Genomic DNA, 26,876 nt, shown 5'->3' with positions numbered 1-26,876 from the left:
CAGTCTCGTAGAGTGAAGGCATTTTTTTTTTTTTTTAAGTTCCGGTTCAGTAGTTCCCACTGGAACTCATAGGGGAAGCCAAAAAAGGGAACACCATGGACTTTTTTTTTTTTCATTACGGAACGATTTATATGAAACACAACGCACAAGGCTTTGTGTTACTAATTCCAAATAAATAAATAAATAAATAAATAAATAAATAAATAAATAAATAAATAATCACAAAAATTACTCATCCGTTAGATGGCGGTAGAGCAGCTGTATGGACGCAAACTGCCGCAGACGCACGAAGTAGACGAAGAAGAAACACCGGAAGTAAACATGCATCGGCCGCTGTGAGTGCCGACGAGCGACCAGGTAAAAAGAAAATAACTACATTTAATTCTTTTTTCTTCGCGTTTTATCAGAGTTAAGATCTTAAGATTCCACCGGGAATGAGTTTATAAGGCGGCGACCGAATCCGAGACGCCACTTTATGTGTGCAGTAAGAAAAAAAAATAAATAAAGCGACTCTTCATTTTTGAAACAGTTTAATGTCTTTAAAAATCCTTTGTGTTCTTCTACAGCTTAGTTTTCGGTGTTTTGGGGAGCGAATCATCAAAGATGCGTTTTCCTGCGCCGTTTATAAAATTTCTGAGATTTTAAACATGTGACTAAGGTGGAAGTGAGTGTTCCCGTGCGCAAAGCATGACGGGAAATGAAGTCAAACTAGGTTGTGTGTTTCAGAAATGTCTGGGACCGGCGAGCTGCTGCTGCTGCTGGCGGCTCTCCTCGGCTTCTCCGGTGAGGTTCTGGTCGAAGGAAACCGGCGCGATCTGCCTGAAACTGCCGGTAATTCCCGGGAATGTTTTTTTTCTTTTTTTTTTTTCTCAGCGGGACGGTCGGACGTCTTCCTGTCCGGCCCGGAAGTCGTCACCCTGCAGGAGGATTCCGACGCGGGAGTCCCGCTCCGAGCCAGGTGAGCACGTTTAGTCGTAGCGTGCACGTTTAGTCACAAACAACCTGTCATGGTGTGCACGTTTAGTCGTAGTGTGCACGTTTAGTCACAATCTGTCATGGTGTGCACGTTTAGTTGTAGCGTGCACGTTTAGTCACCTGTCACAGTGTGCACGTTTAGTTGTTGCGTGCACGTTTAGTCACAAACAACCTGTCACAGCGTGCACGTTTAGTCACAAACAACCTGTCATAGTGTGCACGTTTAGTTGTAGCGTGCACGTTTAGTTGTAGCGTGCACGTTTAGTCACAATCTGTTATGGTGTGCACGTTCAGTCGTAACGTGCACGTTTAGTCATAACGTGCACGTTTAGTCACAATCTGTCATGGTGTGCACGTTTAGTCGTAGCGTGCACGTTTAGTCACAATCTGTCATGGTGTGCACGTTTAGTCGTAGCGCGCACGTTTAGTCGTAGCGCGCACGTTTAGTCACAATCTGTCATGGTGTGCACGTTGAGTTGTAGCGTGCACGTTTAGTCACAAACAAGCTGCCATGGTGTGCACGTTGAGTCGTCGCGTGCACGTTTCCTCAGGAACGAGTTGTCGCAACGTGCACATTCGCTCTGGAACGAGTTGTGGCGTGCACGTTTAGTGGGTAGCGTGCACGTTTAGTCGTACAGTGCACGCCGAGTTGTAGCGTGCACGTTTGTCTTTTAGTGCACGTTTGGTGTGAACCAGCGTACGGTGGCGTGCACATTGAGGCTATGCTAGCTAGAACATCCGAAGGATCCCACCCTGACGGTTCCGGTTCTGGTCCCGGTTCTGGTTCCGGTCCTGGTTCTGGTTCCGGTCCTGGTTCTGGTCTGCAGCTCGGCCCTGGAGGATCCGGTGGAGATCCACCTTAACGTGACCTTCCACTCCAGGAAGAACTGGTCCTCCATCGTCCTGCTCCCGGAGCAGGTAGCGCGCTAACTTCGAAAATTCCCACTTATTTAAAAAAAAACAAACAAAGTAACGTTTGTTTATTTTTCCGGTTCTTCAGATTTTTTTCCCAGAAAACGGAACCGTGGTGGTTTTCAACGTGTCGGCCGGCCGGGTGGGTCAGGTGACGGCCTTCCTGCAGAGCAACGACACCCGCGCGCTCAGGTCGGAGGCTAACGGCGGCTAATCCGCGCTGGTGCTAAGTGAGCGCTAACGCGGTGCTAGCCGCCCCCCCCCCCCCCCCACCCCCCACCCCCACAGGTCCCGGGTTCGGATCCGCTTCCTGGTGGTCCGCAGCAGCGCCCTGTCGGTGCTGGGTCAGGTGATCGGCTGGATCTACTTCCTGGCCTGGTCGGTGTCTTTTTACCCGCAGGTCTGGACCAACTGGACCCGGAAGAGGTGAGGCAAAGCGCCCGCCGGGCATCATGGGAATTAAAAAAACAAACAAAAACAAACCCAGCTGATTTGGGTTCCGCAGTGTCGTGGGACTGAACTTTGACTTCCTGGCTCTGAACCTGACCGGGTTCCTGGCCTACAGCATCTTCAACGTGGGCCTGTTCTGGATCCCCAGCATCCAGGTGGGGCGCGTGCACGTGCAGCCACAAACAGTCTGTCGTAGCATGCACGTTTAGTATGACACGTGTCGTAGCGTGCGCGTTTAGTCGTAGCGCGCACGTTTGCTCAGGAACGACTTGTCGTAGCGTGCATGTTTAGTCGCAGTGTGCACGTTTGCTCAGGAATGAGTTTTTGTAGCGTGCGCGTTCGCACGTCTGGTAGCATCCCATCTGTTAGCTTAGCATCCGGGGGGGATTGAAACTGTCTGTAAAGGGTTCAAACTGGCTTTAGGGGGGATTGAAACTGTCTCTAGAGAGTTAAAACTGGCTTTAGGGGGGATTGAAACTGTCTCTAGAGAGTTAAAACTGGCTTTAGGGGGGATTGAAACTGTCTCTAGAGAGTTAAAACTGGCTTTAGGGGGGATTGAAACTGTCTCCAGAGGGTTAAAACTGTCTTTAGGGGGGATTGAAACTGTCTCTAGAGGGTTAAAACTGGCTTTAGGGGGGATTGAAACTGTCTCTAGAGGGTTAAAACTGTCTTTAGGGGGGGTTGAAACTGTCTCTAGAGGGTTGAAACTGTCTTTAGGGGGGATTGAAACTGTCTCTAGAGAGTTCAAACTGGCTTTAGGGGGGATTGAAACTGTCTCTAGAGGGTTAAAACTGGCTTTAGGGGGGATTGAAACTGTCTCTAGAGGGTTAAAACTGTCTTTAGGGGGGGTTGAAACTGTCTCTAGAGGGTTGAAACTGTCTTTAGGGGGGATTGAAACTGTCTCTAGAGGGTTAAAACTGGCTTTAGGGGGGATTGAAACTGTCTCTAGAGGGTTGAAACTGTCTTTAGGGGGGATTGAAACTGTCTCTAGAGGGTTAAAACTGTCTTTAGGGGGGATTGAAACTGTCTCTAGAAGGTTGAAACTGTCTTTAGGGGGGATTGAAACTGTCTCTAGAGGGTTAAAACTGGCTTTAGGGGGGATTGAAACTGTCTCTAGAGGCTTGAAACTGTCTTTAGGGGGGATTGAAACTGTCTCTAGAGGGTTGAAACTGTCTTTAGGGGGGATTGAAACTGTCTCTAGAGGGTTAAAACTGGCTTTAGGGGGGATTGAAACTGTCTCTAGAGGCTTGAAACTGTCTTTAGGGGGGATTGAAACTGTCTTTAGGGGGGATTGAAACTGTCTCTAGAGGGTTGAAACTGTCTTTAGGGGGGATTGAAACTGTCTCTAGAGGGTTAAAACTGGCTTTAGGGGGGATTGAAACTGTCTCTAGAGGGTTGAAACTGTCTTTAGGGGGGATTGAAACTGTCTTTAGGGGGGATTGAAACTGTCTCTAGAGGGTTAAAACTGTCTTTAGGGGGGATTGAAACTGTCTCTAGAGGGTTGAAACTGTCTTTAGGGGGGATTGAAACTGTCTCTAGAGGGTTGAAACTGTCTTTAGGGGGGATTGAAACTGTCTTTAGGGGGGATTGAAACTGTCTCCAGAGGGTTAAAGCTGTCTTTCGGGGGGATTGAAACTGTCTCTAAGATGGGCTAACTCTGCGCAGGAGGAGTTCCTGCGGCGGAACCCCAATGGGATCAACCCGGTCAGCGCCAACGACGTGTTCTTCAGCCTCCACGCGCTGCTGCTCTGCCTCATCTACGTTCTCCAGGCGGCGGCCTACGAGGTAGGAATCGCTAGCTCCTGCTAGTTTTTGAGCTTTTCAAGGCACGACTCTGCTTTTCTTTGTCCCCCCCCCCCCCAGAGGGGGGGCCAGAGGGTGTCGCGCATCGCCGGCGTCCTGCTGCTCATCGGCTGGGCCTTCGCGCTGGTCAGCCTGTCGCTGGCCGTCGCCGGGAAGATCGGCTGGCTGGATTACCTCTACGATTTCTCCTACATCAAGCTCGCAGTCACGCTGGTCAAATACGTGCCACAGGTGAGCCGGCGCTAGCAGGACGATGCTAATGTTAATGCTAACAGTTTGAATGAGTGTGTGTGTGTCAGGCCGTCATGAACCACCGCCGGCGGAGCACCGAGGGCTGGAGCGTGGGGAACGTCCTCCTGGATTTTACCGGCGGAACGCTGAGCATCGGGCAGATGATCCTGCAGTCCTACAACAACGGTACCGCCCCCCCCCCCGTTCCTTCCTACAACCGATTTAAAGATCTGGATCCAAACGAAACGTTCCGGTTTTTCCCCCCTCAGACCAGTGGGACCTGGTCTTCGGCGATCCCACCAAGTTCGGGCTGGGCCTGTTCTCCGTTCTGTTCGACGTTCTCTTCATCGCTCAGCACTACTGTCTGTACCGGAGAGCCCCGCCGGACTACCAGATCCTGGACACGTCCGAGGACCCCGACGGGCCGGAGGACCGCCGCTGAGACCCCGAAAAGAATCCAATAAAATCTTTTCTGCACTTTTATTGTTGCGGTTGCCATGGAAGCGGACTTGTGGTTCTTTGGGGGGGGGGGGGGGGGGGGGTTCCGTCAGGCGCACCCGATGACGATGAGCGCCGGGCCGGCGGCGGCGGCGGGGGCGGCGCGGCGCCCGGCGGTCCCGGCCGCCCAGGCGGAGACGCGCGGCGTGTTGAGGTTGTACACGCCGGCGCGAGGGAAGCAGGCCCGCAGGCCCACGCTGCGGACCTCCCGCGGCCGCAGCCGGACCGCCAGCCGGCTCTTGCCCACCCAGGAGAAGCAGCTGTGCACGTCGGAGCTGGGGAGACCGAGAAAACAGGGGGGGGGGGGGGGGGGCGGAGTCAGGACGGGTGTGCTAGGAGCGCTCGCTAGCTAGGTAGCGGTCCCACCTGTTGGTCAGGTCCACGTCCACGTCCACCGGGTCCGAGCAGCAGTTGGACAGCGTCAGAGCGACCGGAACCACACACAGACTGACCACACACACACACACACACACACACACACACATACACACACAGAGCTAGCATTAAAACTGTCTCTGGGGGGGATCTAAAGCTGTCTGGGGGGGCTGAAAACTGTCTGAGGGGATCTAAAACTGTTTCTGAGGGGATCCAAAGCTGTCTGGGGGGGCTGAAAACTGTCTGAGGGGATCTAAAACTGTCTCTGGGGGGGATCTAAAACTGTCTCTGAGGGGGATCTAAAACTGTCTCTGGGGGGGATCTAAAACTGTCTCTGGGGGGGATCTAAAACTGTCTCTGGGGGGGATCTAAAACTGTCTCTGGGGGGGATCTAAAACTGTCTCTGAGGGGGATCTAAAACTCTCTCTGAGGGGGATCTAAAACTGTCTCTGGGGGGGATCTAAAACTCTCTCTGAGGGGGATCTAAAACTGTCTCTGAGGGGATCTAAAACTGTCTCTGGGGGGGATCTAAAACTGTCTCTGGGGGGGATCTAAAACTCTCTCTGAGGGGGATCTAAAACTCTCTCTGAGGGGGATCTAAAACTGTCTCTGGGGGGGATCTAAAACTGTCTCTGGGGGGGATCTAAAACTGTCTCTGAGGGGATCTAAAACTCTCTCTGAGGGGATCTAAAACTCTCTTTGAGGGGGATCTAAAACTCTCTCTGAGGGGGATCTAAAACTGTCTCTGGGGGGGATCTAAAACTCTCTCTGAGGGGGATCTAAAACTGTCTCTGAGGGGATCTAAAACTCTCTCTGAGGGGGATCTAAAACTGTCTCTGGGGGGGATCTAAAACTGTCTCTGAGGGGGATCTAAAACTGTCTCTGAGGGGATCTAAAACTCTCTCTGAGGGGGATCTAAAACTGTCTCTGGGGGGGATCTAAAGCTGTCTGGGGGGGCTGAAAACTGTCTGAGGGGATCTAAAACTGTGTCTGAGGGAGATCTAAAACTGTCTCTGGGGGGGATCTAAAACTGTCTCTGAAGGGATCTAAAGCTGTCTGGGGGGGCTGAAAACTGTCTGAGGGGATCTAAAACTGTCTCTGAGGGGGATCTAAAACTGTCTCTGGGGGGGATCTAAAACTGTCTCTGGGGGGGATCTAAAACTGTCTGAGGGGATCTAAAACTGTCTCTGGGGGGATCCAAAACTGTCTCTGGGGGATCTAAAACTGTCTCTGGGGGATCTAAAACTGTCTCTGGGGGGGGATCTAAAACTGTCTCTGAGGGGGATCTAAAACTGTCTCCGGGGGGGATCTAAAACTGTCTCCGGGGGATCTAAAACTGTCTCTGGGGGATCTAAAACTGTCTCCGGGGGGATCCAAAACTGTCTCTGGGGGATCTAAAACTGTCTCTGGGGGATCTAAAGCTGTCTGGGGGGGCTGAAAACTGTGAGGGGATCTAAAACTGTCTCTGGGGGGGATCTAAAACTGTCTCTGGGGGGGATCTAAAACTGTCTCCGGGGGATCTAAAACTGTCTCTGGGGGGGGATCTAAAACTGTCTCTGAGGGGATCTAAAACTGTCTCTGAGGGGATCTAAAACTGTCTCTGAGGGGGATCTAAAACTGTCTCTGGGGGGATCTAAAACTGTCTCTGAGGGGATCTAAAACTGTCTCTGAGGGGGATCTAAAACTGTCTCTGAGGGGATCTAAAACTGTCTCTGGGGGGGATCTAAAACTGTCTCTGAGGGGATCTAAAACTGTCTCTGGGGGGGATCTAAAACTGTCTCTGGGGGGATCTAAAACTGTCTCTGAGGGGGATCTAAAACTGTCTCTGGGGGGGATCTAAAACTGTCTCTGAGGGGATCTAAAACTTTCTCTGGGGGGGATCTAAAACTGTCTCTGGGGGGATCTAAAACTGTCTCTGAGGGGATCTAAAACTGTCTCTGAGGGGGGATGTAAAACTGTCTCTGAGGGGATCTAAAGCTGTCTCTGAGGGGATCTAAAGCTGTCTGGGGGGGCTGAAAACTGTCTGAGGGGATCTAAAACGGTGTCTGAGGGGATCTAAAGCTGTCTGGGGGGGCTGAAAACTGTCTGAGGGGATCTAAAACTTGTCTGAGGGAGATCTAAAACTGTCTCTGGGGGGATCTAAAACTGTCTCTGAGGGAGATCTAAAACTGTCTCTGAGGGGGATCTAAAACTGTCTCTGAGGGGGATCTAAAACTGTCTCTGAGGGGGATCTAAAACTGTCTCTGGGGGGATCTAAAACTGTCTCTGAGGGGGATCTAAAACTGTCTCTGGGGGGGATCTAAAACTGTCTCTGAGGGGATCTAAAACTGTCTCTGGGGGGGATCTAAAACTGTCTCTGAGGGGGATCTAAAACTGTCTCTGAGGGAGATCTAAAACTGTCTCTGAGGGGGATCTAAAACTGTCTCTGAGGGGGATCTAAAACTGTCTCTGAGGGGGATCTAAAACTGTCTCTGGGGGGGATCTAAAACTGTCTCTGAGGGGGATCTAAAACTGTCTCTGAGGGGGATCTAAAACTGTCTCTGAGGGGGATCTAAAACTGTCTCTGAGGGGGATCTAAAACTGTCTGGGGGGATCTAAAACTGTCTCTGGGGGGATCTAAAACTGTCTCTGAGGGGGATCTAAAACTGTCTCTGAGGGGATCTAAAACTGTCTCTGAGGGGATCTAAAACTGTCTCTGAGGGGATCTAAAACTGTCTCTGAGGGGATCTAAAACTGTCTCTGAGGGGGGGGATCTAAAACCGTCTATGGGGGATCTAAACCTGTCTCTGAGGGGATCTAAAGCTGTCTGGGGGGGCTGAAAACTGTCTGAGGGGATCTAAAACTGTCTCTGAGGGGGATCTAAAACCGTCTCTGGGGGATCTAAAGCTGTCTGGGGGGGGGCTGAAAACTGTGAGGGGATCTAAACCTGTCTCTGAGGGGATCTAAAGCTGTCTGGGGGGGCTGAAAACTGTCTGAGGGGATCTAAAACTGTGTCTGAGGGGGATCTAAAACTGTCTCTGAGGGGGATCTAAAACTGTCTCTGGGGGGGATCTAAAACTGTCTCTGGGGGGGATCTAAAACTGTCTCTGGGGGGGATCTAAAACTGTCTCTGGGGGGGATCTAAAACTGTCTCTGAGGGGATCTAAAACTGTCTCTGAGGGGATCTAAAGCTGTCTGGGGGGGCTGAAAACTGTCTCTGGGGGGGATCTAAAACTGTCTCTGAGGGGGATCTAAAACTGTCTCTGGGGGGGATCTAAAACTGTCTCTGAGGGGATCTAAAACTGTCTCTGAGGGGATCTAAAACTGTCTCTGAGGGGGATCTAAAACTGTCTCTGAGGGGATCTAAAGCTGTCTGGGGGGGGCTGAAAACTGTCTGAGGGGATCTCAAACTGTCTCTGAGGGGGATCTAAAACTGTCTCTGGGGGGGATCTAAAACCGTCTCTGGGGGATCTAAAGCTGTCTGGGGGGGCTGAAAACTGTCTGAGGGGATCTAAAACTGTGTCTGAGGGGGATCTAAAACTCTCTCTGAGGGGGATCTAAAACTGTCTCTGGGGGGCTTAAAACTGTCCCCGGGGGCATCAGCACGTCCGGTCCCCACCTGCTCCGCCTGAAGGCGTGGCTGAAGTTCTCCGGGTGCTCCAGGCTGGTCTTGACGAGCGGCGCCGGCTCGGCGGGCGGCGGCGACGGCGGCGGCGCCGCCGCCGGGCCCGGCTCCGCCCGGAACTTCAGCAGCAGCATCTCCGCCGCCGCCTCGTCTTTCGGAGGCGGGGACACGGCGTCCTGCCCGAGGGCCTGCAGCGCCACGTGGAGCTGGCCTTCCAGGACCACGTCCCTGCCGTCCTCCACCGCCAGCGCCTGGACACAAACGTTCCCGGGTCACCGCCCCTTCGGGGGTTCCGGCTCTCCGGCGGTTCCGGCGGCTGACCTTCCACATGACCACGACGGTGAGGTCCAGCTCGTCCCGCGTCCCGCCCGCCCCCGCCCGTCGCGGTAACAGCGGGAACGCCGCTTTGACCCGCCCGACGCCCAGATCCAGGTCCGCCACGACGGGCCGCTCCCGCTCCCCGTCGCCTGGAACCAAAACCCAGAAGCAGGTGAGACTCCGGCTGGGCGTTCCGGGGAGGAGACGGCGGCGTCCCCCGGGGTGCGGACCGACCTTCGGAGCGTGGACACGGCGCCGCCCGGAAGCACAGCTTGGCTCGTTCCCGGCTGGCGAGCTTACAGTCTGGAGAGAACAGCAGGCCCGCGTTTTAGCTAGCTCACCATTCACGCAGCAATTAGCTTTTCAGAAGCGGCGGCGGCGGCGGCGTGCTGCTCACCGGCGGTGGGGTTGATGCGCTGGTGCAGGCGCCACCGCCGGCTGCTGCTGGACACCTGCAGGATGTGGAACTGTCTCGGGCCGCCGTCGCTCTGGGAAGCACAGCGGAGAACGCTCAGAGACGCCGGTCGGGTTAAGCGAGCTCGCCAGCTAGCTAGCTAGCCGGTCAGCGACTCACCGCGGCGATGTTCTCCACGTCCATGAAGACCAGCGCGCCGCCGCCGCCGCTGCGTCGCGCCGACGCGCGCACGCTGAGCGAGCGGCCGGCGCAGATGAACGCCGTGTGGCGGAGCACCCGGTGGCTGCGAGCGGGAGGTCAAAGGTCAGTCGAGTTTCGGATCCGCAGCTCGCTTGAGCCGGCGGCGCTCACCTGACTTTCAGGCCGCTCTCGGCGCTCTGGTAGTAGAACAGGAAGTGGATTTCGTGGACCCCCTCCTGGTCCGGACCGCGGAGCCACAGGGGCAGCTGGACCGACTGCCCGGGCCGCAGGACGCCGCCGTCGATGGGGACCGGGTCCTGCTCCGTCCCCGGCCCGGGCCCGCTGCCCCGGGACTCGAAGGCGAAGAAGTCCGGGTGCGTGGACGCCACCCGCAGGCCGCACAGCGCCACCGCGCCCACGTTCCCGAACTCCACCGTGGTCCTGCGGACCTCTCCGCACAGCAGGGCGGTGGGGAAGTCCAGGAAGAAGACCTGAGACCCCCAGAGACAGGGTGGGGCCCCCCCAAGAGAGATAACAAAACCCAAGACAGTTTTTATTTGCTCATAGTGTTTCAAACCCTTAGAAACAGTTTTCAGCCCCCCACAGAGACAGTTTTAGATCCCCCTCAGAGACAGTTTTAGATCCCCCAGAGACAGTTTTAGATCCCCCAGAGACAGTTTTAGATCCCCCCCAGAGACAGTTTTAGATCCCCCCCAGAGACAGTTTTAGATCCCCTCAGAGACAGTTTTAGATCCCCTCAGAGACAGTTTTAGATCCCCTCAGAGACAGTTTTAGATCCCCCAGAGACAGTTTTAGATCCCACCAGAGACAGTTTTAGATCCCCCCCAGAGACAGTTTTAGATCCCCCAGAGACAGTTTTAAATCCCCCAGAGACAGTTTTAGATCCCCTCAGAGACAGTTTTAGACCCCCGAAAGACAGTTTTAGATCCCCCAGAGACAGTTTTAGATCCCCCAGAGACAGTTGTAGATCCCCCCCAGAGACAGTTTTAGATCCCCCCCAGAGACAGTTTTAGATCCCCTCAGAGACAGTTTTAGATCCCCCAGAGACAGTTTTAGATCCCCCTCAGAGACAGTTTTAAGCCTACCCCAGAGACAGTTTTAGATCCCCCTCAGAGACAGTTGTAGATCCCCCCCAGAGACAGTTTTAGATCCCCCCCAGAGACAGTTTTAAGCCTACCCCAGAGACAGTTTTAGATCCCCTCAGAGACAGTTTTAGATCCCCCAGAGACAGTTTTAGATCCCCCCCAGAGAGTTTTAGATCCCCCCCAGAGACAGTTTTAAGCCTACCCCAGAGACAGTTTTAGATCCCCCAGAGACAGTTTTAGATCCCCCAGAGACAGTTTTAGATCCCCCCCAGAGACAGTTTTAAGCCTACCCCAGAGACAGTTTTAGATCCCCCCCAGAGACAGTTTTAAGCCTACCCCAGAGACAGTATTACATCCCCCTGAGACAGTTCTGGATCCCCCCCCGAAGAGACAGTTTCATGAAGTGGAGCTTATTTCTGTCTAATTCGCTCTTTGAGTAATTGTCAAACGGCGTCCCGGGGGCGTCGGGGCGTTCCGATTGGCTGCCAGAAGGTTTTACCTCCATCAGCGGCATGGGGGCCGTTATGACGGGCTCCAGGCGCCGGTCCACGCCGTGCCGCACCGACATCTTGTCCTCCTTGGTCAGGTTGAGCCTCGGCCCCCGGATGTGCAGGTCCTGCCGGCCGCGGACCGCCAGCGCCCGGAGGGGCTCCGGCTGCGACGCCTCGGCGCACGGCGCCGCCGCCGCCGCCGCCAGCTCGTACGCCACGCCGGTGACCTTCATCTGACCGGTGCGGCGAGGCAGCAGCTTGAGGCGGGTCTGGGGACGGTTCGGCACACGCCCGCCGTTAGCATACGGGTGCGACATCGGCGCGGGTTCGTCGGAACTGGACGTACCGTCTTGGTCTCCTCGGGGTTCAGGAGGAACTCCTGGATGGTTTGCGGCGTCACCGCCTCGCTATCCTCGTCCTGGCGGGAAAAAAACAACACGGCGGGATGAGCCGGCGGCGTGTTAGCGGCGGCAGGGTTGATTTCGAGGACGCTGAGCTAACCGTGGTGGCGTCGTTAGCTTGGAACGTCCAGAGGAGCGAGAGGTTGGAGAGCGCGAGGGGAACCTTCAGCGGGTTCCTGAAGGCCAGCTCCACCACCACGGGTTCTGCGGGTCCGGAGAGGATCTTAGCGGCGTTAGCTACACACGCTAGCCCGGACGCTAATAACGTACCGTTGACCACGGCCTGCGGGGGGCGCTGGTTGTCCGTGTGCTGGTCCAGGCAGCTCTGAGTGGGCTGGAAGCCGGCGGGCAGCGCCCCGCCGTGCGCGGCGGCCAGGAGGCGCTCCTCCAGGCGGGCCCACATGGCGGCCTGCTCGTGGTCCAACTCCTGGTCCAGGGACACGTGAGTGGCCGCCTGCTTCTCCCCTGAACGGACAGGCCGGAGTTTTCCGGAACGGCTCGAACGGTAGCGACTAAGCTAGCGCGGTGGCTCACCTTGCGCCGGCCGGCGCTCGTGTCCGAAGTAGACCCGGACGGCCGGGGTCTGGATGTGGGGGAGGGGCAGCAGGGGCAGCTCGTCCGGCGGCCCCGGGGCGGCGCTCTGGTGCACGAAGAGGAACTCGCGCAGGAAGGCGCCCTGCTGGGCGGCCGTCTGCCGGCTGTCGTTGCTCAGCACCAGGCGGAAGGCGGCGGCGGCCGGCTCGGCCCGGCCCAGCGTGAAGGACTGGCGGCCCACCGTGAAGTTGATGTGGTCCTCGGCCAGGGCCCAGCCCCGGCCCCGGTACACCTGCAGCGCCTGCAGGTAGCAGCGCAGGGCGTGGCGGCGCTGCGGCGCACCCGCATTGAGCGTCACGCAGAAAAACACGGACAGTTCTACATCCCCCAGAGACAGCTTTCAACCCAGCAGAGACCATTTAAAAGCCCTAGTAACAGTTTTAAGCCCCCCCGAGACAGTTGTCAACCCAGCAGAGACCATTTATAAACCCTAGTAACAGTTTTAAGCCCCCCTGAGATAGTTTTCAACCCAGCAGAGACCATTTAAAACCCCTAGTAACAGTTTTAAGCCCCCCCAGAGACAGTTGTCAACCCAGCAGAGACAATTGAAAACCCCTAGTAACAGTTTTAAGCCTCCCAAGAGACAGTTTTAGGTCCCCCAGAGAGTTTTCAACCCAGCGGAGACAATTTAAAACCCCTAGTAACAGTTTTAAGCCCCCCAGAGACAGTTGTCAACCCAGCAGAGACCATTTATAAACCCTAGTAACAGTTTTAAGCCCCCCTGAGATAGTTTTCAACCCAGCAGAGACCATTTAAAACCCCTAGTAACAGTTTTAAGCCCCCCCAGAGACAGTTGTCAACCCAGCAGAGACAATTTAAAACCCCTAGTAACAGTTTTAAGCCTCCCAAGAGACAGTTTTAGGACCCCCAGAGAGTTTTCAACCCTGCAGAGACAATTGAAAACCCCTAGTAACAGTTTTAAGCCTCCCAAGAGACAGTTTTAGGTCCCCCAGAGAGTTTTCAACCCAGCAGAGACAATTTAAAACCCCGAGTAACAGTTTTAAGCCCCCCGAGACAGTTGTCAACCCAGCAGAGACCATTTAAAACCCCTAGTAACAGTTTTAAGCCCCCCGAGACAGTTTTTAACCCAGCAGAGACCATTTAAAACCCCTAGTAACAGTTTTAAGCCTCCCAAGAGACAGTTTTAGGACCCCCCAGAGAGTTTTCAACCCTGCAGGGACAATTGAAAACCCCTAGTAACAGTTTTAAGCCCCCCCGAGATAGTTTTCAACCCAGCAGAGACCATTTAAAACCCCTAGTAACAGTTTTAAGCCCCCCCAGAGACAGTTTTAGGACCCCCCCAGAGAGTTTTCAACCCAGCAGAACAATTTCAAACCCCTAGTAACCATTTTAAGCCCCCCCGAGACAGTTTTAGGACCCCCCCAGATAGTTTTCAACCCAGCAGAGACCACTTAAAACCCCTATTAACAGTTTTAAGCCCCCCCGAGACAGTTTTAGGACCCCCCCCGAGACAGTTTTCAACCCAGCAGAACAATTTCAAACCCCTAGTAACAGTTTTAAGCCCCCCCAAGAAACAAGTAACAGTATGCGTTTTGCATGCGTTCGGCACCGGGCCAAACGCATGCAAAACACGGACGCGGGTTTCGAACCCCTCACCTGCCCTGCCTTGCTGAAGCGGTGCCCGGCCAGGATCATGTGGAAGGAGAACTTCCGCACCATGGGGGTGCGCATGTTGACGAAGCAGTGAGCGGCCTGCTCCAGCAGGAGGGCGCTGCGCAGGTCGCAGTCCTGTCAGCACGAGCGGGCTCAACGTTAGCGTCGCGGCGGCGGCGGCGGCGGCGGCGGCAGGCGGCGCCCGCGTCAGCTCACCTCGCTGGTCATCTTGATGAGGAGCGTCGCCGCTTCGGAGAACTTCCCCTGGCTCTTCAGGATGTCGGCGCTCAGCAGGGCGCAGCGCTCGGCCAGCACGCCGTTCCTGGGGAAGAACGGGGGGAGGTCGGCCCGGCGCTGGCTGGCGGGCTCCCAGCATGCTCGGCTGCTGCACGTGTGCGAGTGTGAACGACTCGCGGGAGCGGGCACGTTTGGTCGCAGCGTGCACGTTTAGTACGGAACGTGTTGCGGCGTGCATGTTTAATTGTAGCGCGCACGTTGAGTCGTAGCGTGCACGTTGAGTCAGAGCGTGCACGTTGAGTCATAGTGTGCACGTTGAGTTTTAGCGTGCACGTTGAGTCTTTGTGTGCACGTTGAGTCATAGTGTGCACGTTGAGTCTTAGTGTGCACGTTGACCCATAGCGTGCACGTTGTGCACGTTGAGTCGTAGCGTGCACGTTGAGTCATAGCATGCACGTTGAGGCATAGCGTGCACATTGAGTCTTAGCGTGCACGTGTAGTCGTTGCGTGCACGTTGAGTCGTAGTGTGCACGTTGAGCCACAGCGTGCACATAGCGTGCACGTTGAGTCTTAGCGTGCACGTTGAGTCATAGTGTGCACGTTGAGTCTTAGTGTGCACGTTGACCCATAGCGTGCACGTTGTGCACGTTGAGTCGTAGCATGCACGTTGAGTCTTAGCGTGCACGTTGAGGCATAGCGTGCACATTGAGTCTTAGCGTGCACGTTGAGTCTTAGCGTGCACGTTGAGTCATAGCGTGCACGTGTAGTCGTTGCGTGCACGTTGAGTCATAGCGTGCACGTTGAGTCATAGTGTGCACGTTGAGTCTTAGCGTGCACGTTGTGCACGTTGAGTCGTAGCGCGCACGTTGAGTCATAGCGTGCACGTAGTGCACATTGAGTCGTAGCGTGCACGTTGAGTCGTAGCGTGCACGTTGACTCATAGCATGCACGTTGAGCCATAGTGTGCACGTTGAGTCTTAGTGTGCACTTTGAATCATAGTGTGCACGTTGAATCATACCGTGCACATTGAGCCATAGCGTGCACGTGTAGTCGTTGCGTGCACGTTGAGTCATAGCGTGCACGTTGAGTCATAGCGTGCACGTTGAGTCATAGCATGCACGTTGAGCCATAGCGTGCACGTTGAGTCATAGCGTGCACGTTGAGTCGTAGTGTGCACGTTGAATCATACCGTGCACATTGAGCCATAGCGTGCACGTGTAGTCGTTGCGTGCACGTTGAGTCATAGCGTGCACGTTGAGTCATAGCATGCACGTTGAGCCATAGCGTGCACGTTGAGTCATAGCGTGCACGTTGAGTCATAGTGTGCACGTTGAGTCTTAGCGTGCACGTTGTGCACGTTGAGTCGTAGCGCGCACGTTGAGTCATAGCGTGCACGTAGTGCACATTGAGTCGTAGCGTGCACGTTGAGTCGTAGCGTGCACGTTGACTCATAGCATGCACGTTGAGCCATAGTGTGCACGTTGAGTCTTAGTGTGCACTTTGAATCATAGTGTGCACGTTGAATCATACCGTGCACATTGAGCCATAGCGTGCACGTGTAGTCGTTGCGTGCACGTTGAGTCATAGCGTGCACGTTGAGTCATAGCGTGCACGTTGAGTCATAGCATGCACGTTGAGCCATAGCGTGCACGTTGAGTCATAGCGTGCACGTTGAGTCGTAGTGTGCACGTTGAATCATACCGTGCACATTGAGCCATAGCGTGCATGTGTGGTCGTTGCGTGCACTTTGAGTTATAGCGTGCACGTTGACTCAGCATGCACGTTGAGTCATAGCGTGCACGTGTAGTCGTTGCGTGCACGTTGAGTCATAGCGTGCACGTTGAGTCGTAGCGTGCACGTTGAGCCATAGCATGCACTTTGTGCACGTTGAGTCATAGCGTGCACATTGAGCCATAGCGTGCACGTTGAGTCATAGCGTGCACGTTGAGTCAGTGTGCACGTTGAGTCATAGCGTGCACGTTGAGCCATAGCGTGCACGTTGAGCCATAGCGTGCACGTTGAGTCAGTGTGCACGTTGAGCCATAGCGTGCACGTTGAGCCATAGTGTGCACGTGTAGTCGTTGCGTGCACATTGAGTCGTAGTGTGCACGTTGAGCCATAGCGTGCACGTTGAGCCATAGCATGCACGTGTAGTCGTAGTGTGCACGTTGAGCCATAGCGTGCACGTTGAGCCATAGCGTGCACATTGAGTCATCGCGTGCACATAGCGTGCACGTTGAGTCATAATGTGTGCATGTTGAGCCATAGCGTGCACGTGCAGTAGCAGCGTGCACGTTTTGTCGCAGCATGCACGGCGGCGTCGTGTGTGCGTGTGTGCGTGCGCGCCCTACCTGCACACGTCGCGGTAGGTCTGGATGGCGGTGTCCATGTAGTGCGCCGGGTACGGCCGGGACGCCCCGGCCTGCAGGAAGGCCGCCACCGCCGCCATCTCCTGCACGGAGGGGATCCCGGCAGGGTTAGCACACTCAGCGCGCTAGCTCGCTGGCGTGCTAGCGCGCCGAGCGTGCGGCGGCGCGCCTCACCAGCGCCCCCGCGGCGTACAGCATGGCCTGGTCCGACAGGAAGTCCTTCTTGGCCGTGTGGTAGCAGCTGTACGCCAGCTCGTAGTGCTGCACCAGGAAGCACAGGTCGGCCATCTTGCGGATCTGCAGCTCCGGCGCCTCGGGGGGGTACCTGACGGAACGGCGGCGGCGTCAGAGCGTGCGCGCACGCGCGCTTAGCTTAGCGTCACGTTTAGCTTACAGGACGCCGGAGGCGCTCTTGGGCTCGGCGCCACCCTTCTCCGGGATCTTCCCGCCGCCGAACCACTTCTTGGTGGCGGTGAAGAGGGAGCGGCTCAGGCCTTTCCTGGACACCAGCTGGGGGGGGGGGGGCACAGGCGAGACACGCTAGCATAGCCGCGCGCTAACGGCGGCGGGCTGGCGGGCCGGCGGGCGCCGTACCTGGTCGTTGAGCTGCCGGATGTTCTTCTCGATGTGCGGCAGCAGGCCGCGGAAGGTGAACTCCTGGACGAACTGCCGGATCCGGTCGTGGTCGATCAGGGTCAGGCAGGCGCCGTGGTTCCCGCCCGCCGGCGCCTTCGCCGCCTCCGCGTCGGCGGCGCCTGAGGAAACGGGACCCGAGCGCTCCGACGTCGGTGTCACATTTTTGCAAAACTCGAACTTAGGCGCGACGCTAACGGCGGTTACCCCGACCTTCCTCCGGAGGGAGCTCCGCCTCGGCAGGGCCTCCGCCGTCCTCCGGGTCCTGGAACGCCCCAGCGGTTGCGTTAGCGACACGTTAGCGACACGATAGCGCTGTTAGCAGCAAGATGATAGCATGATGGCGACACTGAAACTGTGTTAGCGCCACGTTAGCAACAAGACTGCGTCAGTAAGAAAGCTCCATTACTCTGTTAGCTCAATTAGCCTTGTTTGCTAGCTTCGTTGAAGGCTTGCTAGCTGCGTTAGCCTGTCTGTTAGCTCCATTAGCCCGTTAGCCAGCTCATTCGCCTGTTTGTCATCTCCGTTAGCCTGTCAGCTCCATTAGCCTCTTTGCTAGCTCCTTTAGCATGTTCGCTAGCTTAATTAGTCTGCCGGCCAGCTCATTAGCCTGCTTGCTAGCTCATTAGCTTGTTTGTTAGCTCCATTAGCATGTCTGTTATCTCCATTAGCCTGGTTGCTAGGTCATTAGCCTGGCTGCTAGCTCATTAGCCTGTTAGCTAGCTCTGTTATCCTCTTAGCTAGCTCATTAGCCTGTTTGCTAGCTCATTAGCCTGTTAGCTAGCTCCGTTATCCTCTTAACTAGCTCCATTAGCCTGTTTGCTAACTCATTAGCCTGTTTGCTAACTCATTAGCCTGTTGGTTAGCTCCATTAGCCTGTTTGCTAACTCATTAGCCTGTTTGCTAACTCATTAGCCTGTTGGTTAGCTCCATTAGCATGTCTGTTATCTCCATTAGCCTGGTTGCTAGGTCGTTATTCTGGTTGCTAGCTTATTAGCCTGTTAGCTAGCTTTGTTATCCTCTTAGCTAGCTCCATTAGCCTGTTTGTTAACTCATTAGCCTGTGTGCTAGCTGTTATCCTTTTAGCTAGCTCCATTAGCCTGTTAGCTAGCTCAATTAGCCTGTTTGCTAGCTCCATTAGCCTATTATCTAGCTCATTAGCCTGTTAGCTAGCTCCATTAGCCTGTTTGCTAACTCATTAGCCTGTTTGCTAGCTCTGTTATCCTGTTAGCTAGCTCATTAGCCTGTTTGCTAGCTCATTAGCCTGTTTGCTAGCTCCAATAGCCTATTATATAGCGCCATTAGCCTGTTTGCTAACTCATTAGCCTGTTTGCTAGCTCATTAGCCTGTTTGCTAGCTCCATTATTCTGTTATCTAGCCCAGTAGCATGTTTGCTAGCTCATTAGCCTGTTAGCTAGCTCCATTAGCCTATTATATAGCGCCATTAGCCTGTTTGCTAACTCATTAGCCTGTTAGCTAGCTCATCATCCTATTTGCTCGCTCCATTAGCCTGTTAGCTAGCGTATTAGCCTGTTTGCTAGCTCTGTTATCCTGTTTGCTAGCTCCATTAGCCTGTTTGCTAGCTCATTATCCTATTTGCTAGCTCATTAGCCTGTTAGCTAGCCCATTAGCCTGTTTGCTAGCTCATTAGCCTGTTAGCTAGCTCATCATCCTATTTGCTCGCTCCATTAGCCTGTTTGCTAGCTCCATTAGCCTGTTAGCTAGCACATCATCCTATTTGCTCGCTCCATTAGCCTGTTTGCTAGCTCCATTAGCCTGTTAGCTAGCTCATCATCCTATTTGCTCGCTCCATTAGCCTGTTAGCTAGCGTATTAGCCTGTTTGCTAGCTCTGTTATCCTGTTTGCTAGCTCCATTAGCCTGTTTGCTAGCTCATTATCCTATTTGCTAGCTCATTAGCCTGTTAGCTAGCCCATTAGCCTGTTTGCTAGCTCATTAGCCTGTTAGCTAGCTCATCATCCTATTTGCTCGCTCCATTAGCCTGTTTGCTAGCTCCATTAGCCTGTTAGCTAGCACATCATCCTATTTGCTCGCTCCATTAGCCTGTTTGCTAGCTCCATTAGCCTGTTAGCTAGCTCATCATCCTATTTGCTCGCTCCATTAGCCTGTTTGCTAGCTCCATTAGCCTGTTAGCTAGCTCATCATCCTATTTGCTCGCTTCATTAGCCTGTTTGCTAGCTCCATTATCCTGTTTGCTGGCTCCATTAGCCTGTTAGCTAGCTCCATTAGCCTATGATCTCGCTCCGTCAGCCGGCCCGGTGGCTCCGCCCCCTTGGCCCGGGCTCACCTGGCCCCTCCTCTGCAGGTACTGGCTCCAGGGGTCGGGGATCTGCTCGGCGCCGCGCTCCGACGCCGGCCGGGAGTTGATCTTCAGCAGGTGGCAGCCCTGCGCGCCGTAGCGCTGCTTCATGTCCTCGTACGCGGCGTCGGCCCTGCGGGCGGAGCCGACACGAGGGGGGAGGGGTCAGCGGCGGCGGGAGGGTGGCGGCGTTAGCGTGAGGGCGCTCACCGCGGCTCGTCGCCGTCGGCCACGTCGTGCAGCAGGACGTAGTACTTGAGCGTGTTGGGGGTGAACCAGCGGGGGAGGGGCACGTCGCCGCCGTGCTGGACGCGGTGCTGCTCCTGGGACAGCTGCTGGAACTGGTCCACCGGGGACGGCTCCGAGGACGAGGCCACCAGCAGGCCTGCCGCGTCAAGGAGGACAGCAGGACGGCAGGCCCGCCCGCCCGCTCGCTCGCTCGCTCACTCACTCACTCATTCCGTCCCTCGCTCACTAACTGACCGCCTCACTCCCTCCGTCACACGCTCACTCATTTCCTCCCTCACTCACTCACTCATTTCCTGCCTCGCTCACTCACTGATTTCCTGCCTCACTCACTCACTCATTTCCTGCCTCGCTCGCTCACTGATTTCCTGCCTCACTCACTCACTCATTTCCTGCCTCGCTCACTCACTGATTTCCTGCCTCACTCACTCACTCATTTCCTGCCTTGCTCGCTCACTCACTCATTTCCTCCCTCGCTCACTCACTGATTTCCTGCCTCGCTCACTCACTCACTCACTCATTTCCTGCCTTGCTCGCTCACTCACTCACTTAGTTCCTCCCTCGCTCACTCACTGATTTCCTGCCTCACTCACTCACTCATTTCCTGCCTTGCTCGCTCACTCACTCATTTCCTCCCTCGCTCACTCATTCGTTTCCTCCCTTGCTCGCTCACTCACTCATTTCCTCCCTCGCTCGCTCACTCATTTCCTCCCTCGCTCACTCACTCACTTCCTCACTCACTCATTCATTTCCTGCCTCGCTCACTCACTCACTAATTTCCCCCTTCCTCACTCATTCATTTCTTCCCTCGCTCACTCACTCATTTCCCCCTTGCTCACTCATTCATTTCCTCCCTCGCTCACTCATTCATTTACTCACTTCCTCCCTCCCTCACTCATTTCCGCCCTCGCTCACTCAGTCATTTCCTGCCTCGCTCACTCATTTCCTCCCTCACTTACTCACTTCCTCCCTCGCTCACTCACTCATTTCCTCCCTCTCTCACTCATTTCCTCCCTCGCTCGCTCATTCATTTCCTCCCTCGCTCGCTCACTCACTTCCTCCCTCGCTCACTCACTCACTTCCTCTCTCGCTCGCTCACTCACTTCCTCCCTCGCTCGCTCACTCACTCACTTCCTCCCTCTCTCACTCACTCTTTTCCTCCCTCACTCACTCACTTCCTCCCTCGCTCGCTCACTCATTCCCTCACTCGCTCCCTCACTCGTTTCCTCCCTCGCTCGCTCACTCACTCACTTCCTCCCTCACTTACTCACTTCCTCCCTCGCTCGCTCACTCATTCCCTCACTCGCTCCCTCACTCGTTTCCTCCCTCGCTCGCTCGCTCACTCGCTTCCTCCCTCGCTCGCTCACTCACTCCCCCTCTCGCCCACTTCCTCACTCACTTATTCCCTAAATCGCTCGCTCCCTCCCTCGCTCAACCCTGCCGCCGCTCGCTCACTCACTCCCTCCCTCCCTCACCCGTTCACCCTGTCATCCCCCCTCCCTCTCTCTCTCTCTCTCTCTCTCTCTCTCTCTCTCAGGATACAGGCCAGGTGGTGGTTGAGGAACTCGTGCTCCGACACCGGCGTGGACTGCAGGAAGTTCTCCCTGTAGGCCTCGAACCACGGGGTGGTCACTGCAACACACACACACACACACACACACACACACGCACACGATGAGTCACCAACACACACAATTAAAATTAAAATGAAAAAATGTCGCAAATTGGCGCCGTTTCGCCCGCTAGCACAGTGAACAGGACAGGGAAAGAAGGGAAGCGTCAAGCTAACGGCTAACGGGGCCACGCCCACTGGGGGGGGTACCTGTGTGCCGCCCGCCGCCGCCGCAGATTTCCCGCAGCGTTCGCTCCCGCACGCTGTGCCAGGGAGCGCTAGCTCTAACGGCGTCGTCTGGCAGGTGGAAGCAGACAGTCGGCGCGCTAACGTTAGCCAATCTGGGACGGCGGTTAGCGGTTAGCGGTTAGCTCGCCGGTTGAAAAAAAAAAAAAAACTTGCTAAAAGAAGTAGCGAAACGTGCTAGCCGGGAGCGCTCACCGCCGAAGCTGATCTCGTAGTCGCCGGCGGTCATGGCGCCGGCGGCGGCGCCCTCCTGGGGCTGGGTGGACTGCACCACCTCGCTGAGCAGGCGGCGGCGCGGCGCGGCGGCGGCGGCGGCGCCGGCGGCGCCGGCGGCGGCGATGTCGCTGACGCAGATGCGCAGGTTCTTCACCACGTGCACCTGATTGTTGGGGTCCCGGATGTGGCCTGGAAGAATGGCGGCGCGGCGTTAGCGTGGCGGCGGCGGCGGCGGCGGCGGGGGCCGCTGGTGTCTCACCTGCTGAGTCGCGGTCAGGCGGCGGCCATGACAGGGAGTCGAGGGGGGGCGAGGGCGCTCCCTCGCTCACTCAATGCCTCCCTCACTCACTCCCTTGTTCACTTACTCTGCTCCTCGCTCGCTCACTCATTTCCTCCCTCGCTCACTCACTCATTTCCTCGCTCGCTCATTTCCACCCTCACTCACTCAGTTCCTCCCTCTCTCTCATTTCCTCACTCACTCACTCATTTCCTCCCTCTCTCACTCACTTCCTCACTCACTCATTTCCTCCCTCTCTCACTCATTTCCTCCCTCGCTCACTCACTCATTTCTTCCCTCTCTCACTCACTCACTCATTTCCTCCCTCTCTCACTCACTTCCTCACTCACTCACTCATTTCCTCCCTCTCTCACTCACTCATTTCCCTCCCTCTCTCACTCACTTCCTCACTCACTCACTCATTTCCTCCCCTCTCTCACTCATTTCCTCCCTCTCTCACTCACTTCCTCACTCACTCACTCACTTCCTCCCTCCCTCTCACTCATTCCCTCACTCACTCATTTCCTCCCTCGCTCGCTCACTCATTTCCTCCCTCACTCACTCATTTCCTCCCTTGCTGGCTCACTCACTCACTCATTTCCTCCCTCTCTCACTCACTTCCTCACTCACTCATTTCCTCCCTCTCTCACTCATTTCCTCCCTCGCTCACTCACTCATTTCTTCCCTCTCTCACTCACTCACTCATTTCCTCCCTCTCTCACTCACTTCCTCACTCACTCACTCATTTCCTCCCTCTCTCACTCATTTCCTCCCTCTCTCACTCACTCATTTCCTCCCTCTGTCACTCACTTCCTCCCTCCCTCTCACTCATTCCCTCACTCACTCATTTCCTCCCTCGCTCGCTCACTCATTTCCTCCCTCGCTCGCTCACTCATTTCCTCCCTCGCTCACTCACTCATTTCCTCGCTCGCTCATTTCCACCCTCACTCACTCAGTTCCTCCCTCTCTCTCATTTCCTCCCTCACTCACTCATTTCCTCCCTTGCTGGCTCACTCACTCACTCATTTCCTCCCTCTCTCACTCACTTCCTCACTCACTCACTCATTTCCTCCCTCTCTCACTCATTTCCTCCCTCGCTCACTCACTCACTCATTTCCTCCCTCTCTCACTCACTCATTTCCTCCCTCTGTCACTCACTTCCTCCCTCCCTCTCACTCATTCCCTCACTCACTCATTTCCTCCCTCGCTCGCTCACTCATTTCCTCCCTCGCTCACTCACTCATTTCCTCGCTCGCTCATTTCCACCCTCACTCACTCAGTTCCTCCCTCTCTCTCATTTCCTCCCTCACTCACTCATTTCCTCCCTCTCTCACTCACTTCCTCACTCACTCACTCATTTCCTCCCTCGCTCACTCACTCATTTCCTCCCTTGCTGGCTCACTCACTCACTCATTTCCTCCCTCTCTCACTCACTTCCTCACTCACTCATTTCCTCCCTCTCTCACTCATTTCCTCCCTCGCTCACTCACTCATTTCCTCCCTCTCTCACTCACTCATTTCCTCCCTCGCTCGCTCACTCATTTCCTTAAAAGCTCACAAGTTTGTTTTTTGCAGAACAATAAATAAATACGTAAGTAAGTAAATAAATAAATAAATAAATAAGTAAATAAGTAAGTAAATAAGTAAGTAAATAAATAAATAAATAAGTAAATAAGTAAGTAAATAAGTAAGTAAATAAATAAATAAATAAATAAGTATATAAGTACATAAGTAAATAAGTAAGTAAATAAATAAATAAATAAATAAGTATATAAGTAAATAAGTAAGTAAATAAATAAAAAATAAAAAAATAAATAAGTAAATAAGTAAGTAAATAAATAAATAAATAAATAAGTATATAAGTAAATAAGTAAGTAAATAAATAAATAAATAAATAAGTAAATAAGTAAGTAAATAAGTAAGTAAATAAATAAATAAATAAGTATATAAGTAAATAAGTAAGTAAATAAATAATTAAATAAATAAGTAAATAAGTAAGTAAATAAGTAAGTAAATAAATAAATAATAAATAAATAAATAAGTATATAAGTGAATAAGTAAGTAAATAAGTAAGTAAGTAAATAAAAAATAAAAAAATAAATAAGTAAATAAGTAAGTAAATAAATAAATAAATAAGTAAATAAGTAAGTAAATAAATAAATAAATAAATAAGTATATAAGTAAATAAGTAAGTAAATAAATAAAAAATAAAAAAAATAAATAAGTAAATAAGTAAGTAAATAAATAAATAAATCAATAAATAAGTATATAAGTAAATAAGTAAGTAAATAAATAAATAAATAAATAAGTAAATAAGTAAGTAAATAAGTAAGTAAATAAATAAATAAATAAGTATATAAGTACATAAGTAAATAAGTAAGTAAATAAATAAATAATAAATAAATAAATAAGTATATAAGTGAATAAGTAAGTAAATAAGTAAGTAAGTAAATAAAAAATAAAAAAATAAATAAGTAAATAAGTAAGTAAATAAATAAATAAGTATAAGTAAATAAGTAAGTAAATAAATAAATAAATAAATAAGTATATAAGTAAATAAGTAAGTAAATAAATAAAAAATAAAAAAATAAATAAGTAAATAAGTAAGTAAATAAATAAATAAATAAATAAATAAATAAGTATATAAGTAAATAAGTAAGTAAATAAATAAATAAATAAATAAGTATATAAGTACATAAGTAAATAAGTAAGTAAATAAATAAATAATAAATAAATAAATAAGTATATAAGTGAATAAGTAAGTAAGTAAGTGAGTAAATAAATAAATAAATAAATAAATAAATAAATAAGTATATAAGTAAATAAGTAAGTAAATAAATAAATAAATAAATAAGTATATAAGTAAGTAAGTAAGTAAGTAAGTAAATAAATAAATAAATAAATAAATAAATAAATAAATAAATAAATGCTCATAGTTTAAATTTGGTCAAAGATACTGAAATCTCACCGGTCCTCACACACACACACACACACACACACACACACACACACACACACACACACCGGCCTGAAAGCGGAGAACCCGACGTCCCGCACGGGGGCCCGCGGGCCCTCCGTTTTGGCCTTTACCTTCGGACGTGAGTCTGCAGAAAGGCCGCAGCAGCTCGGAGAAGCTCAGGTCGTTCTTCCGGCAGAGCCTCTCCGCCTCCCCGCTGCACAGCACGGCCACCGCGGGCGCGAAGGCGTCCTGGATGAACTCCTCCACCGACTGGGCGCAGCGCGCCATGGCGCGAGCCGCTCCCTGCGCGCGAACCACAACAAACAACCAGCAACAACAACAACTACTACTACTACTGCTCTCCTTCTCACTGCGCCTCCATGTTGGATTTCACTTCCGGGGTTTTGGGCTGTCACGTGCGGGTGACGTCACGCCCACGGCCCGGCGGGGTGTAACCGAAAAGCGGCGGCGGCGGCGTCGGGATGCTGCTGTCCGTGTCCGAGGAGCAGCGGCGGCACCTGGCGTTCCTGCGGCAGGTCGACGAGTCCGGTGAGGGTCGGTCGACCGACCGGGGCGGAGCGGGGCGGGGGGGGAGCTAACGGGAGCCGCTTTTCACCGAACGCTAACCGTGCTAATGCTAATGCTAATGCTTCCCAGTCGTTGCGGAGTTCGGCCGCATCGCGCTCGAGTTCCTACGGAGGGGATCGAACCCGAAGACCTATGAGGGAGCTGCCAGTGAGTGTCTGCCTTGCCGGAGCTGACGTCATGCTAAACGGCGCTAGCTTTTTTAGCTCCTCCGCCGCTTGTTGTCTCTTGTTGTCCAATCGCAGGGAAGCTCGGCGTCTCCATGGAGACGGTGCGGCGCGCCGTGGAGGGGCTGATGTTCCTCGTGACGGACAGCGCCAAGCACGCGGTGAGCGAGCGAGCGAGCAGGCGCGCGCGCGCGCTTCGTGAACTAACTAACTAACTAACTGACCCTGTGTGCGCGTGCAGCTTTCAGAGCGGGACTTCCTGGACTCGGTGTCGCTTCTGGGCTTGGGCGGCGAGCTGAACCACACGCTGCTGCAGGTGAGCGCGCGCGCGCGTGTGTGCGTGCGTGTTTGTGATGCGCGTGCACGTGTCACAGTGTCGCGCGTGTGTGTGTGTTGCAGCTGTACCTGAAGCACAGCGCGGAGGTGTGCGGCGTCCTGCGGCAGCTGTCCTGCGCCCCGCCCGCCTACCGCGACTTGCACTGGAGGCTGGACGTCCAGGTGAGAGAATCCAGCCCACCTCGACCCCGTGACCCGTCTCTGACCCGCCCCCCGTGTGTGCGTGTGTGTGTGTGTGTGTGCGCGTGCAGCTGGCCAGCCGCGCGGCGCGGCAGCAGCTGATCCCCCGGCTGACGCTGAGCCTGCGGCGGAGCGGCGGAGCCGGTACCGGAGCGGAGGCGGCGGCAGCGGCGGTGGTGCTGCAGGTGGACGCCGCCACGCTGCTGCGCCTCGTGAGCGCGCTGGAAGACGCCCTGCACGCGGCGCGGAGCGGCCGCGCCCGACGGCTCGCGCGCAGCATTAAATGATCCCCAAAAAGTGCTTTTCTCTGAAGTTTGACATAATTGTTTTTTTTTTTTTTTTTTTTTTTTTTTTTTTACATTTGGAATAAATAAAAACTGTAAAAAAATAAAAGTTTAATTGTGAACCTGTCAAATAAATAGTGTTCATAGGAGCAGCGTTTTTTTTTTTAAAATAATATTTTTAGTAAATCAGATCAACGGCATTTGGGTCAAATGACGTCAGTGGGCGGGGCTTAGGCTGCCACA

At 53.4% G+C, this 26,876-nt stretch overlaps 3 protein-coding genes across 5 annotated transcripts; 2 read left to right on the top strand and 1 right to left on the bottom strand.

The window, feature by feature from the left end:
- Nucleotides 1-221: 221 nt before the first annotated feature.
- ctns (cystinosin, lysosomal cystine transporter) lies at nt 222-4,848 on the top strand. The gene is made up of 11 exons (XM_030087684.1): nt 222-357; nt 727-783; nt 874-958; nt 1,803-1,893; nt 1,976-2,079; nt 2,176-2,313; nt 2,393-2,492; nt 4,003-4,122; nt 4,201-4,371; nt 4,440-4,557; nt 4,641-4,848. The coding sequence occupies exons 2-11, from the start codon at nt 729-731 to the stop codon at nt 4,811-4,813; spliced, it is 1,155 nt and encodes a 384-aa protein (XP_029943544.1). The 5' UTR covers nt 222-357; nt 727-728; the 3' UTR covers nt 4,814-4,848.
- Nucleotides 4,176-25,972, bottom strand: trappc8 (trafficking protein particle complex subunit 8). 3 transcript variants are annotated; one of them, XM_030087672.1, is made up of 26 exons: nt 25,213-25,972; nt 21,825-22,034; nt 21,594-21,680; nt 21,314-21,403; nt 19,736-19,910; nt 19,514-19,658; nt 17,421-17,472; nt 17,169-17,329; nt 16,969-17,084; nt 16,749-16,899; nt 16,557-16,657; nt 14,184-14,289; nt 13,971-14,102; nt 12,294-12,624; nt 12,030-12,224; nt 11,860-11,963; nt 11,705-11,776; nt 11,367-11,627; nt 9,933-10,252; nt 9,741-9,864; nt 9,564-9,654; nt 9,401-9,469; nt 9,170-9,315; nt 8,843-9,099; nt 5,236-5,316; nt 4,176-5,144 (listed from the first exon to the last, which is right to left on the bottom strand). In XM_030087672.1, the coding sequence occupies exons 1-26, from the start codon at nt 25,367-25,369 to the stop codon at nt 4,919-4,921; spliced, it is 3,960 nt and encodes a 1,319-aa protein (XP_029943532.1). In that variant the 5' UTR covers nt 25,370-25,972; the 3' UTR covers nt 4,176-4,918. The 3 variants fall into 3 exon arrangements, with proteins under 3 accessions (XP_029943532.1, XP_029943534.1, XP_029943533.1); XM_030087674.1 differs by lacking the exon at nt 25,213-25,972 and adding an exon at nt 22,105-22,295; XM_030087673.1 differs by lacking the exon at nt 21,594-21,680 and having other exon boundaries at nt 25,213-25,968.
- commd2 (COMM domain containing 2) lies at nt 25,474-26,667 on the top strand. The gene is made up of 6 exons (XM_030087685.1): nt 25,474-25,630; nt 25,739-25,816; nt 25,912-25,994; nt 26,075-26,149; nt 26,233-26,331; nt 26,421-26,667. Exons 1-6 carry the CDS (start codon nt 25,564-25,566, stop codon nt 26,634-26,636), a joined length of 618 nt encoding a protein of 205 aa, XP_029943545.1. The 5' UTR covers nt 25,474-25,563; the 3' UTR covers nt 26,637-26,667.
- Nucleotides 26,668-26,876: the final 209 nt, after the last annotated feature.

This window comes from Salarias fasciatus, unplaced genomic scaffold, assembly GCF_902148845.1.
Source record: "Salarias fasciatus unplaced genomic scaffold, fSalaFa1.1, whole genome shotgun sequence".
NCBI classification, from domain to species: domain Eukaryota; kingdom Metazoa; phylum Chordata; class Actinopteri; order Blenniiformes; family Blenniidae; genus Salarias; species Salarias fasciatus.
This window is presented reverse-complemented; position numbering and strand designations above follow the sequence as displayed.

What these genes read in the sequence shown, in the direction of transcription:
- ctns (XM_030087684.1), top strand. Translation starts at nt 729, where the DNA reads ATGTCTGGGACCGGCGAGCTGCTGCTGCTGCTGGCGGCTCTCCTCGGC. An exon ending in TCTGGATCCCCAGCATCCAG is followed by an intron (nt 2,493 to 4,002) that starts GTGGGGCGCGTG and finishes AACTCTGCGCAG; the next exon opens with GAGGAGTTCCTGCGGCGGAA. An exon ending in CCTGCAGTCCTACAACAACG is followed by an intron (nt 4,558 to 4,640) that starts GTACCGCCCCCC and finishes TTCCCCCCTCAG; the next exon opens with ACCAGTGGGACCTGGTCTTC.
- trappc8 (XM_030087672.1), bottom strand. Translation starts at nt 25,369, where the DNA reads ATGGCGCGCTGCGCCCAGTCGGTGGAGGAGTTCATCCAGGACGCCTTC. An exon ending in ACGTGGAGAACATCGCCGCG is followed by an intron (nt 9,655 to 9,740) that starts GTGAGTCGCTGA and finishes TGTGCTTCCCAG; the next exon opens with AGCGACGGCGGCCCGAGACA. An exon ending in CCGTCGTGGTCATGTGGAAG is followed by an intron (nt 9,100 to 9,169) that starts GTCAGCCGCCGG and finishes GTTTGTGTCCAG; the next exon opens with GCGCTGGCGGTGGAGGACGG.
- commd2 (XM_030087685.1), top strand. Translation starts at nt 25,564, where the DNA reads ATGCTGCTGTCCGTGTCCGAGGAGCAGCGGCGGCACCTGGCGTTCCTG. An exon ending in GCGGCAGGTCGACGAGTCCG is followed by an intron (nt 25,631 to 25,738) that starts GTGAGGGTCGGT and finishes AATGCTTCCCAG; the next exon opens with TCGTTGCGGAGTTCGGCCGC. An exon ending in CGGACAGCGCCAAGCACGCG is followed by an intron (nt 25,995 to 26,074) that starts GTGAGCGAGCGA and finishes GTGCGCGTGCAG; the next exon opens with CTTTCAGAGCGGGACTTCCT.